At 40.9% G+C, this 13169-nt stretch overlaps 1 protein-coding gene across 3 annotated transcripts in view; it reads left to right on the top strand.

The window, feature by feature from the left end:
* NUP93 (nucleoporin 93) overlaps window positions 1–13169 on the top strand; it is a 110913-nt gene that overhangs the window by 31040 nt on the left and 66704 nt on the right. For all 3 annotated transcript variants that reach the window (XM_080828033.1, XM_080828035.1, XM_080828034.1), the window contains one exon: window positions 2084–2201. In XM_080828033.1, the coding sequence (XP_080684159.1) occupies window positions 2084–2201 (118 nt within the window). The remainder of the gene's footprint in view (window positions 1–2083; window positions 2202–13169) is intronic.

Raw genomic sequence — 13169 nt, 5'->3', positions numbered from 1 at the left:
AGGTAATAACAAGTATTGGCAAGGGTGTAGAAAACAATTGGAGTCCTTGTACATTGCTCATGAGAATATAAAATGGTGTAGCTGCTTTGGAAAACCATCTGGCAGTTCTTCAGAAGGTTAAACAGAGTTACTATATGATCTAGCAATTCTACTTTTAGGTATATATACAAGAAAAATGAAAACAGTATTGTCACACAAAAATGCTGCGTGAATTATCATGGCAGCACTTTTCATAATAGCCCCAAAGTGGAAACAACCCAAATGTCCTATCAGCTGATGAATGGATACATTCATAAATATAAAATGTGACATATCCATATAATGGAATACTGTTCAATTATAAAAAGAAATGAAGTACTGATACATACTAGAGCATGGATGAATCTTAACAAGCATTATGCTAAGTGAAAGAGGATAGTCACAAAACAGCACATGTTGTATGATTCTGTTTATATGAAATGTCCAGAATAGGCAAATCTATAGAAACAAAATGGATTAATAGTTTTCAGAGGTTGGGGGTAGTTTGGGAACGGACATGGGAAATGACTGCTGGTGGGTAGAGGATTGGTTTGGGGGTTGATGAAAATGTGCTAAAAGTTGTAAAATGTTCTAAATGTTGTAAAAAAAAATGTTCTAAAAGGTGAAAGTTGTACAACTCTGAATATACTAAAACCTACTGAGTTGTACACTTTAAATGGGTAAATTGTATAGTATGTGAATTATTTCTCAGTAAAGCTATTATTAAAAAAGGACGGAGGGCATTACACTGATACCCATGCTCCAGGCTTCACTCATCACTACTCAGAATCACTGGGAGCAAAGTTGACTAGGTGATTCTAATGTGCAACTAGGGCTGGGAACTACTGAATTAGAAGGTTAGCTTTAAGGATTGTTAGAAGAGAGAGGCAAGATTATTTATCTGACAGGGTAGCCTGGAGGAGAAGCCTCAGGGATGACATTCTAGTTGACTTGTCTACATGGAAGAGACAAAAATCTACAGTGGGGAGCCCTCTGGGTGCACATCATCTATTTCTGTAGAACTAAACACAAAGTCCTTTCTTCTCTAAAAAGTCTGTTAGTGCAGAAGTAGAAGTCTTAGGTGTCGTAGCCATAGGTTTTGGGTTACTTGTGCTGCCCGGTGGTGTAGCTTCTGAGTTCCTCAGAAGGAATGTCAACTTTGTCAGTGGGGTTTGGGGATACTAAATCGTCATCTAAAAACAATAGTCTAAGCATCTAATTCCCCTAAATTTCTTTCTTCCAGAGAGTGTTCAAGATATTAGTGAGACTGATTTTTTAAAAAAAACTCTTCTATTGTTATTCCCCTAAGTGAGTAGAAATAAAGCTAGTTGTATTTTTCCCATCTCTCTTCAAAGCATTTATTCGGTGACAGGCTCCTGTACTGTTGGACTGGGCAGCAGAGCGGAAACTTGAAGGTGTACTAGATATGATGTTTGGCTTTTAAAGAGAAACCATGGAGAACCAACCTTGGATTCTGGTTCAGCTGCCCTTTGCAAATCATTGATGGTCCCAGACTTTTAGTTTCTTCAACTAATGAATAAAATTAGGACTGGGTTACTCTTGAAGCTTCTCAGATGTTGTGGTTCACATATTTGTCTTTATAGAGGCTGTGAATATAGGACAGTGGTTAAGAGTTTGTGCTCTGGAGCCTGATGACCTGGCTCTGCCATTTTCTGGCTCTGTGACTTTGGAGAAGTCACTTAACCTCTCTGCACATTAGTTCCCCCATCTGTAAAATGGGGATTGAGAATAGCATCTACCTCATGATTTTCTTTACTGTGAAATATGTGGAGTTGTCTAGCCTATCATTTTGTTAGTATACTGTCATTTTATTCTAGGCAAATTTTATCCTAATTCAGGCAGGACTGGAACTGTCTTTTATTACCAGATGCAATATTGTGTCTCTTTGGCTCTGTGATAGAACTTTATGGAAAGGTATTAAAAAACCATATAAAAATGAGCAGTACATAGGAAGTTTTGAATAAAAAATAGTCTCTAGTATTTTATGAAGCATATTCGATATCCTAATCCTTCTTTTTTCTCCTTGCCCCATATCCTTATATAGGTCAGTTCTCCTTGGGTCTCGGGGACTTGACATATCCCACATCTCCCAGCGACTGGAGAGTCTGAGTGCGGCCACCACCTTTGAGCCTCTTGAGCCTGTGAAGGACACAGACATTCAGGTAAGGGCTTGCAGGACTGGTGTAGGTGGAACCCTGGGTATGCAAACCAGGCTGAAGGCCTCTTTGACCAGCTCATTTGTTGACCAGCTCATTTAGGAATTCTAGATTTCTTTGTTTATTCTCTTCCTGAGATATTAACAGAATGGGAGACTCTGCTTTGGAGGTATAATGGGGAACATGGGTTACTTTAAGAGTGCTCTGAGAGGCTGAATTTAGGAAAGCAATTCCAACCTGCACTTTTTAGATTATTGTAATTATGAGAACAGATTTTTCTTCCTTCCTTGGGCTTAATCCAGGAACAGAGACATTAGTTATAAGTTTCTCTTGCTTTCTTTGCTGGATCTCAAATAATTTTACTCTTCGTCTTCCACATTTCTTCTCTACATCTTGCTTGTATTGGTTGGCAAAGAGCTGGGGAAAACTTAGAGTACTATTTACTGAAACCTACTCATCGATTTCTAGGAAGTGTTTGGCTGCATTAGTGGCACCAGGAAATGGTCTAATAGAGCACTCCAGTCTCATTTAACCTAACATGCCACTGGCATAATTGATTGCTATTTTAATCTAATCAGAAACTGCTTTGTGTATGTGTGCGGGCACACACACATACGTTGTTAAGGAAAAAACTCGAGATTCATTTAGTTTTGAGGAATTGGGATGCTGCATTCATGTTAGCGTGAAGGGACTGTGAGCTGCCATTTTAATCATTGATTTACCTTTGAGATGAAAGGAAGTAGGTTCTACGAAGGCAAATCATTGTACTAATTGTGTTATTAGTTATGGGTGCTAATTATGTTATTATATGGGCTCAGTTTGAATTAACTCTCTACCCCACTATCCTTTCCAAGAACTATTTTTATCTACCTAGTATCCACAGTTCTTTTTTTTTTTTTAAGATTTCTATTTATTTATTTATGTGACAGAGAGAGAGAGATCACAGGTAGGCAGAGAGGCAGGCAGAGAGAGTGGGGTGGGGGTGGGGGAAGCAGGCTCCCTGCTGAGCAGAGAGCCCGTCCAGGGGCTGGATCCCAGGACCCTGAGATCATGACCTGAGCTGAAGGCAGAGGCTTAACCCGCTGAGCCACCCAGGCGCCCCTAGTGGCCACAGTTCTACTCTATTTATTCCAGTTCAGTAACCGAAAACCCTATGTTTCTGTTGAGTTAACTATAGATATTAATTTTCCTGTTATCAATATGTTCCCATAGTCTCTAGTTTTTTAAAATTGTGTGTACTAAATCATAATAGCTTGTTATCTTGTGGATGCCTGTTCAGTTCCATATAATCATAAAATTTTTTTGTTTTTGTTTTGCTTATTTTGAGCTGTCCCTTTTTGTACCTTCTATTTACTGCTATAAACTAATACTTTTAATAAGGATGAAGTGGGCAAAAGGAATAGAGCTAGAAAATAAATTTGAATAATCATACATTTTTGGGAATATCCCTTATAGTGTGGAAGAAATGGCACTAGCTGAAAGGCTTGTGTTTTTAATGTTTAAAATACCAAAGAAGTTATTTTTATTTTTTAAAAAAGATTTCTTTTATTTATTTGAGGGAGAGAGCATGCCTGAACATGTGTGTGTGAGGGGAGGGATGGGGGGAGAATCTCAAGTGGACTCCCCTCCCAAGCCCCAGAGCCCCCAGTCAGGCTCCATCCCACAACCCATGAGATCATGATCTGAGCTGAAACCAAGAGTCAGAGGCAGAACTGACTGAGCCACCCCAGCACCCCCAAAAAAGTTGTTTATTTTTAAAACCAACTGCTTTTAAATGTTCTTTGGCATATTTGTCATACATATTTGGAATACTCAGCACATTTAGTGATATACTTTGTGAAGTCCCTCTGATGCGGTACTCCAGTTTTCTACTTTGAGATGTTAATGACAGGATTATAAATGTATCAAATCATGACGATCTTCTCTTCTAACCTTCTGTTTAGTACATGAACACTCTCCTTCAGCACCCCCATTAGATAGTTTCCCAGCAGTGGATGCTTGGTCACATCAAAGAGAGTTTCTTAATTTGAAATGAACATGGCTATGAGTTTTGGTCCTGCGCTACTGGAAAATCTTTGAACATTGAGAGGAAGGATGCATTCATTTCAAAATTTTACCTCTTGAGCTTTTCCAGAGTAGCTTCAAAAATGCAAAATAGTCCAAGGTAACTTTTGATTAATTGGGAATTGGTCATCTAATCCTTAAGTAAAGATTTAAGACTTACTAGTTTTGGGGTACCTGGGTGGCTTAGTCGGTTAAGGGTCTGACTCTTGATTTTGGCTCAGGTCATGATCTCAGGGTTGTGAGATCAAGCCCCTGGTTGGGCTCTGTGCTGGGCTTGGAGCCTACTTAAGATTCTCTCTCTCGGGGTGTTTGGATGGCTTAGTCAGTTTTGGTTTCGAGTCTGACTTTTGTTTTCAGCTCAGGTGATGATCTCAGGGTCCTGCGATCAAGCCCCATGTTGTCCCCAGGCTCAGTGCAAGTCTGCTTGTCCCTCTGCCTCTGCTCTTCCCCCAGCTCACGCTCCCTCTCACTTCCTTTAAAATAGATTGGTAGCTAGCTAGCTAGCTATCTTTAAGGAAACAAACAAAAAAAGATGATAATCTCCCTCTGCCCTTTCCCACCAGGTTGTGCATGTGCTCTCTCAAAGAAAAAAAAAAGAACTTACTGGTTTCAAAATAATTGTTCTCTTGATTTCATCTTCTTGGCTACAAAGGCTTAAAGGAGAAAATTTAAGTTTTAAAGGGCTGAGGCTTTGGCTTAATCTGAGATGGTTCTAGTTATTGATAGGAATTGGAAGTTTTTTTGCTTTGGGGGTTTTTTTAAATGATTTTATTTATTTGAGAGTGAGCACGAAAGAGGGGACACAAGCAAGGGGAGTGGGAGAAGGAGAAGCAGGCTTCCTGCAGAGCGGGAGCCTGATGTAGGGCTTAGGCCCAGGACTCTGGGATCATGACCTGAGCCGAAGGCAGACACTTCATGACTGAGCCACCCAGGCGCCCCAGGAATTGGAAGTTTTAAATTGTATTGTGGAGCTCATCTAACCTGTGCTTAGGTCCCCCATACACATCAACATATCCTTGCCTGATTTCTTGTTTAGTAGTCAGATGTAAGAGCCAAGTCAGCTTTCGGCCTGAGCATGGAACAGTCTTCCTTTTAGTTCTCATGATGTGTTGATTATCTAAGAAGAGTTAACTTAGTCATTTTCAGTTGTTTGTTTTTAGAACAGCCATATATATTTTTTCATGGACTTTTTTCCCTCATTTATTTTAACAGCTTTATTGAGATACAGGATTCACATACCATAAATCTAATGGATTTTTGTGTATAAATTTTTCCAACCAGTGTTTTTGAGATGAGAATGCATCCTAATCCCATGTGCCAAATATCAATCAGAGTGAATTTATGATGTCAGTTTATAAATTCATAGAAGGAAATGCTGAAGCATTCTTTGACAGATACTGTCCAAGACTTTGTACCATCCATTGTTTGCGTTATTTAGATGCTTGAAAAGGCATTTCCCCATGTATAGATACATATGTAGATACATGTGTAATCCTTTTCTGTCTGGCAGGTTGATGTTGATTATATTCCCTTCTGTTTCTGATGGAAAGCTTGAAATTAATACAGGCTTTCCACTGTTAATGTTTTGTTGTTTGTCATAATTGATGATGTTGGCATGCATTGAGAATGCATTTTTGAAAGATTGTTGCAGCCAGCGAAGGTAACATATTAAAAAAAGATTTATTTAAATATATGTATGGCTGATGCTAGGAGAATTTTAAAAATGTTTACTGATTTTATTTTTTGGAAATGGTCATGAAGAAGGCCTGTACATTTGTGTAATAGAGGTGAAGAGTGACTTAAGAGGGCATGGCACGGAAATGACTGTACTGCTCTAAGTGCCTTTGTGGTGCTTGCAAGCACAAGTCTTCCCACAGAGGTCTACTTGCTCACTTACGTCTTTGGAAAAGAAGTACCAAGGGCAGATTGCACATCTTTACCATGATCTAAACAGACCTAATGAACCAGAGATGATGTGTATCACGTAGTAATAAAGGGCAGATTTACACAGTTCAACTATATTGTGGGCTTTTTCACTAGATTACATGTATATTTCAAGAAGGCTGTGCAGAAATTGCCCGAGTTGGCCATAAAAATGGGAGCTGCAGTTTTCTCTGCATTAGGCTATATTACTTCTGAATGACAATGAACCAAAGTATAATATTATTGCTAAACTTCCTGTATTAGATTCCTAGGGATGCCACAACAAGTTTCCACAAACTCAGTGTCCTAAAACATTAGAAATTAATCCTCTCACAGTTCTGGAGTATAGAACTTCAAAATCAAGGTGTTGGCAGCACCTTGCTCCCTCCAAAGGCTGTCGGGGATAAACTTTCCTCTTATAACTTTTGGTGGCACCAGCTGTTCCTTAACTCTAATCTATGCCTCCATCTCCACAAGGTATTTCTTTTCTTTTTTTTTCTTTTTTTTTTTTAAAGATTTTATTTATTTATTTGACAGACAGAGATCACAAGTAGGCAGAGAGGCAGGGAGAAGCAGGCTCCCCGCTGAGCAGAGAGCCCGATGTGGGGCTCGATCCCAGGACCCCGGGATCATGACCTGAGCCGAAGGCAGAGGCTTTAACCCACTGAGCCACCCAGGCGCCCCTCCACAAGGTTTTTCTACTGTGTATTTAGTCTCCCTCTCCTTTCTCATAGAAAGACTCTAGTGTTGGGTGTAGGACCCACCCTAAATCCAGAATGATCTCATCTTGAGATCCTTAACTTGGTCACATTTGCAAAGATCGTATTTCTAAGTAAGGTCATATGCACAGGTACTAGGAGTTAGGACTTCAACATATCTTTTTGGGTGGGGGACACATGTCAACCCGCTACAGTTACAGTGCCAGAAATCTTAAGACTAAATTAGCTGTAATTAATGAAACATCATCAAATCTCACTCTTTCACAGCTGTATGGAGTATCGGGCGAAGGTGTCTACTGCTAGTTGTTCTAGTGACTTGCAGACCTCAACCAAGTATCTGATCTCACCCTTAACATTCTCTTTCCTGGCTGTGGGAGGACCCGTATCTGATTCGGCTAAATAGCAGTTACTGTTTCTAAACAGCTAACAGTCTGTAATGTGTTTAAGAGATTTCTATAGAGACATTTTTAAAATAGAAACCACTTTCCTGAAGTATTAAATACCTCGTGTTTGGAGTATGTATAGGTGGGACTAAATTGGGATACTTTCCTGCAGAAGGAGAAGCTATCTTTGTGTGTGTGTGTGTGTGTGTGCGCGCGTGCGCACATGTACATGCACACGCATATGTGCACTTCAGCCAGCAGGTTTGCCTAACTCTTTTTCTTTTATACATTAGGACTTTGGTTATCACCTTCCTTAGCCTGGAGTGGCGCCTCTGAAATGTCTGACCCCTCATTTCAGTCTAACCCTGTGAGGCTTCCCTTACACACCGCCTCTTTCATGGTCTTCTGAGATCTCTCTCCCCGCAGCTCCAAATACAGTGTGTCGGTTTTACTGCTTAGGAAAAAACAAAACTTTCCAAATGTTTCCCCACAAAGTAAACAAGTTTAGCTTATGTTGTTAGAATTAACTTGGCAGCCCATTCAAATCTTAGATAAGTGATTCTTATTTCTTCAGCCCCTTCTACCAAAAAAAAAAAAAGAAGAAGAAGAAGAAAGAAAGATCCTATACTGAAGGTCTTCATAATCTGTAAATTTCCAGATGGAAATCTGTCCTGTCCTGCAGTAGAGAGCAAAAGATATCTTAAATAGTAAATAAAGTAACTATTAAAAAATTGGAGTCAGGGAAACTGATTTATCACATACAAGATAATGATGCAGTAATAATTTCACTTTGTTAGAAACTTGTTTTGCTTACCACACTATATCCATAATAAAATATTCATTATTTCCTTCCTTTTTCTGTCCTTGGCCTTGGAAATGTAGAGTATGTTCAGACCACTTGCTCTTAGCTTATCTTTTAAGTAATCAGAAAGAACTAAATAGCTTTGGTGTAAGTATGAAAATGAATCACCGCTTGTGAAACCCCTTATCACCTAAATTGTTATGTTCATGGATTATCTTTTAATTTTATATCTTCAGAATTAAGAGACTGCTGCTTAAACACAGCTATATATAACAGCTAAGCAGAAAAGTGGTTGTGTTGATTGTTAATTGTGTGTTTGTAGTACTGGCAAGTTGTTCGTTGGGAACTGGCTCCAGAAATCCTGTGGTGGTTTGTTGGAAAGAGGGTCAGCCTTGCCTAGAATGATTAGTGTGCTAATAGCAGCTCGTCAGGAATTTTACTGGCAATATATTAATATTGAGGGAGAAGTGCAGTAAGCTTTCCCTTGCTCAGATTTGCTGCGGGAAAGTGCAGTCTGAATGGTTGAACAGTACCTGAACTCCGGGATTATTTTTAAGTAGTCATTTTCACTTGTTTCTAGAAACTTCTAAGCATGGATACCAGGGAGGGGTCTTATCAGAGCTGCTTTCATAAATCTGAGGAAGGGATGAGGTTCATTCAGTTAGAGCTAACATCTGTTTGCATTTGTATAACAGTCCTGAGAAGTGTTTTAAGTGGGCAAAACATACCTAGCTCCCATGTTGTTTCTATTCTTAATATGCCTGAGCAGGCTTTTCTGCAGTGGTGATTGAGCCCAAATGGGATGATTAGAAATTTTGAATTGATGGGACTCTGAAGGAATAAAATATTGCTCTTTAAATGTTTTCATGTATAAAAATATAAGAGCATCTAACAGTGTGAAGGTTTTTAGTTAAGCATTTGTGTTTATTGACTTCTTTGCTTATATTCCTCTTGCTCCTGAGAGAGTCAGCGGGAAGTTCATGGTAACCTTTCTTTGGAGTTTTTAGAAGACTTTAATGGATATTTTGAATCTTGCCCTTTCGTAGCTTATCCTGGACTTAAATTAAACAACCTATAGTTAATGCTCTTGGGTTCACTAGATAATGAACCCAATTCTCACTGGATCCTAAGCCTGCTAGTTAGAAACACTTCCCTGGAACAAAGGTGACATACGTTTTAGGCCAGCATTCAGTTCTAGTGGCCGAATGACTGATGAAAACGACATACGTCTCACTGTGCCCTGTCTTCTTGTTCAGGGCCTTCATGGTACCAGGCTTTGTCTCTTGTGTGAGCACTGCCGTGTCCACATCACCCCTGCTTCTTTAGCGAATATATTTGCTGTTCCTTGTCATTAAACCCTGACCTGGTGTAAATCTCAGAGCTGGTGAAAACCAGTAAACATGTAAAAAAGAAAAAATAGTGTCTTCCCAGAGGCAGGTTAATGTACCATCCTGTTTTGTGTTTGTAATTAGGTAGTCTGATACTGATTGCTGGGGTAAGTACTGAAATGATTTAATTTTTCTGCCTGTCTGTGATAAGGGAAAAGGTAGGCTTTGTGGTCTGGTGGAAAGTATGCGATTACATTAAAGTATCCTGTGAATGGAATTAAAAATGGTGACTTTGGAATAAAAATGGGTGTTAAAGGCATCGTCTGTGGAAAATGTGAAAAACTGCATTTATGTGAGCCAAGGATATAAGATTTCAGCCTTTTTACTTATCCATTCACACTTACTCCTGAATGCGGGGCTTTCAGAACAAGCAAGTAAATGGATGCTGAATGCATTCTGAGCAAGCAGGAAATGACAGGCTTTTTTGTCTTCTCAGAGGTTTCTTATATCCTGTAGTGAGCAAAGGAATATCAATTACCAGCTAAAGAAGAAAGAAGTTGGAACGGTTCCGTAAGAGTGTTTTGGAAGAAGCCGTTGGCTAAAATATTTATCTGACAATTTACTAGAGCACTTCACATGCGGGCCTGGCCCTGGTGCCTTTGAACCAGGTTGAATCGTGCCCTCCCTCCTTCATGAGCTGTCTCTTAACCTGCCGATATCTGTCGAAGCCCCAGCACTCCGGAGGTGGGGGGCACATAGTGTCATCTGCAGTCTGGTGTCTTTAAGTTGCTTGCTTCAGGAACCAGAAATGGGCATGTCTTTTTATCTGTTGAACTGTTTGATACAGGAGCGGATGTAATTTAAATGGGGGTTAAAACCTTGTCGAATATCGAATGCGTTACTGTAGACCAGGCTGTCGTTCTCAGATGGCAGCTCTTGACCCTGTGCACCACTTAGATCCGCTTGCTGCAGCACCCTGTGATCTCTTATTTCTGTTTCAGAATGTTCGATATTAAAGCTTTCCAGGTCTGTAGCCTGATGTGGCTCCTTGCATTGTTGGGGTGGCACAGTGTGGCCCCTCGGATGCAAAACTTTGGGAACCAGGTTCCCACTGTCTCCACTAAGAAACCACATTCTGTGAAGGAAGTGAGAAGAGGCTCAGACAGGGGAGACTCCTGGTTTTGTTTTTTATTTGTTTGTTGGCGACCAGGAACAGAAGCTGGGAGAAAGGACGGGCAGTATCCTCTACTGACAAGACCTGTGTTAGAATTTCTTTTGCTGCAGAGCTCAGTGTATATATATTGCTTTCTTTTTAGGCTTTTCCCCCATTTCCCAGATGCCTGGCTTCCATTGTGCACTTCAGATATGGAGAGGTTGAGTGAGTCCTCCAGCTCAGGTTGCTGGCAGCCGAGCTGAGGCTCAGGCCCTCAATTCTGACAGCCCTGGGTTCGCAACACTAGCGATCAGCAGCGGTGCGTGCACCACTTTAATTATCTCAGAGGACAGAAGGATGAGGCTTCTCACCGCGGAGTAGCTGCGAGGCCGAGATGCCACAGCTGAATCCTGCCCCTGCCTTTCAGAGAGCCTCTGCTCTCAAAGCACTGCAGTGGGTCTGCTGAGCAGGACTGGGCTGACACAGCTTCTGAGAACTTGTATGGAAAGAAGCCTTGTCTTTTAGAACATATTTACAACCAGGACTGACAGGGCCATTCTTCTCATTTATAAAACAAAGGGGAGTATTAGGTCAGCAGAATATAAGTGGGAGTATGGATTTACTGGCTGATTTTTATTATCACTACCTGATTTATTTCTTTGAATGGCATGAGCAGTAGGATATGAGGAAGAGTTTTCTCTACTCCATTTTCTTTCAAAAAGAAAAAGTTGTCTTTTTATTTATTTATTTATTTTAAAGATTTTATTTATTTGACACAGAGAGAGAGATCACAAGCAGGCAGAGAGGCAGGCAGAGAGAGAGGGAGAAGCAGGCTCCCCGCTGAACAGAGAGCCCGATGTGGGGCTCCATCCCAGGACTCTGAGATCTTGACCTGAGCCGAAGGCAGAGGCTTAACCCACTGAGCCACCCAGGTGCACCAAAATTGTCTATTTTAAGATGCTGTCACTATATTCAGGACAGGTAGAAATGGCCATGGAATGTTACAATATGCTTGATTTGTTCAGGGTACCACATACTCTTGTGTGATACTATCTGGGAGTATGTTCTCTCTTACTAGGTTCCTTCTTTTTTTTTTTTCTTTTTTTTCTTTTTTAAAGATTTTATTTATTTATTTGTCAGAGAGAGAGTACACACAAGCAGGCAGAGAGGCAGGCAGAGGCAGCGAGAGAAGCAGGCTCCCCGCCGAGCAAGGAGCCCGATGCGGGACTCGATCCCAGGACCCCGGGATCATGACCCGAGCCGAAGGCAGCGGCTTAACCAACTGAGCCACCCAGGCGTCCCACTAGGTTCCTTCTTATCCACAGTACATATCTGTCTCAGAAGGATAGCATAGGACCTGGTGGACTTTTTTTCTTTTTTAAAGTAGGCTCCATGCCCAGTGTGGAACCCAACATGGGGCTTGAACTCAGGACCCTAGGATCCAGACTTGAGCTGAGATCAAGAGTTGGAAGCTTGGGTGCCTGGGTGGCTCAGTTGGTTAAACTTTTGCCTTCAGCTCAGATCATGATCCCAGGGTCCTGGGATCAACCCCTACGCAGGGGTCCCTGCTGAGCGGGGAAGCCTGCTTCTCTCTTTCTCCCTCTGTCTTCCGCTCCCTTTGATTGTGTTCTCTCTCTCCCTGTCAAATAAATAATCTTAAAAAAAAAAAAAAAGAGTCGGAAGCTTAACTGACTGAGCAACCCATGTGCCCTGCCTTGTGGATCCTTAAAGATTGAAGATTTATGGGCATTCACAGTAGCACTTGGTTCTGTGATGAAGTCCCAGACTGCCCCAGAGGTCTTCATGTTGAATGAGTATGGGGATGGGTGTTCTTCATTGAGAAAGTCCTTACTGAATCAGTGCCTTCCAAACAAGTTTTGGGTTTTTTTCCCCCAGTTCATCTCAGGCTGAGAGATATACTTCAGGAAAATGCAGTAAAAATGGATTAACTAGGAAAAAAAAAAAAAGTCATGCAAAATACAAGCCTTAGTTTTTCAAATTAAATTCAGTAGACAGAATTACTCTGTCAGCTTACTCTAAAAGTTTCTAAATGCTTATTCTCCATTTTTGTACTTACCTGCTGCAGACTGGTCACCAACTATTTGGGGTCCGGTACTCCTTCAACCACACTTTGAATAGACTAGTTTAAATAGTTGTGTTTTCTTCCTTCTCCCCCTCCCTCCCCTTTCCTCTTTCCCCTTTCCTTCCCTACCTCCCTTCCTTTCTTTTTTTTTTTTTTTTTTTTTTTTTTTTTTTTTTTTTTTTTTTTTTTTTTAAAGATTTTATTTATTTATTTGACAGACAGATCACAAGTAGGCAGAGAGGCAGGCAGAGAGAGAAGGGAGGAAGCAGGCTCCCTGCTGAGCAGAGAGCCCGATGCGGGGCTCGATCCCAGGACGCTGGGATCATGACCTGAGCCGAAGGCAGCGGCTTTAACCACTGAGCCACCCAGGCGCCCCCCTCCCTTCCTTTCTTATGTTTAGTTTAAGTGTCCCTGCTGGTGCAGTGAATTGAGGCACTACAGTTTGAATTCCTGTCTTCTGTTTTCCCCCATCGAAATCAAAAGAGGAGGCAGAGCTAAGGTTTACTGAACATTTACTGT

This window comes from Martes martes, assembly GCF_963455335.1.
Source record: "Martes martes genome assembly, chromosome: 17".
Classification (NCBI taxonomy): Eukaryota; Metazoa; Chordata; class Mammalia; order Carnivora; family Mustelidae; genus Martes; species Martes martes.
This window is presented reverse-complemented; position numbering and strand designations above follow the sequence as displayed.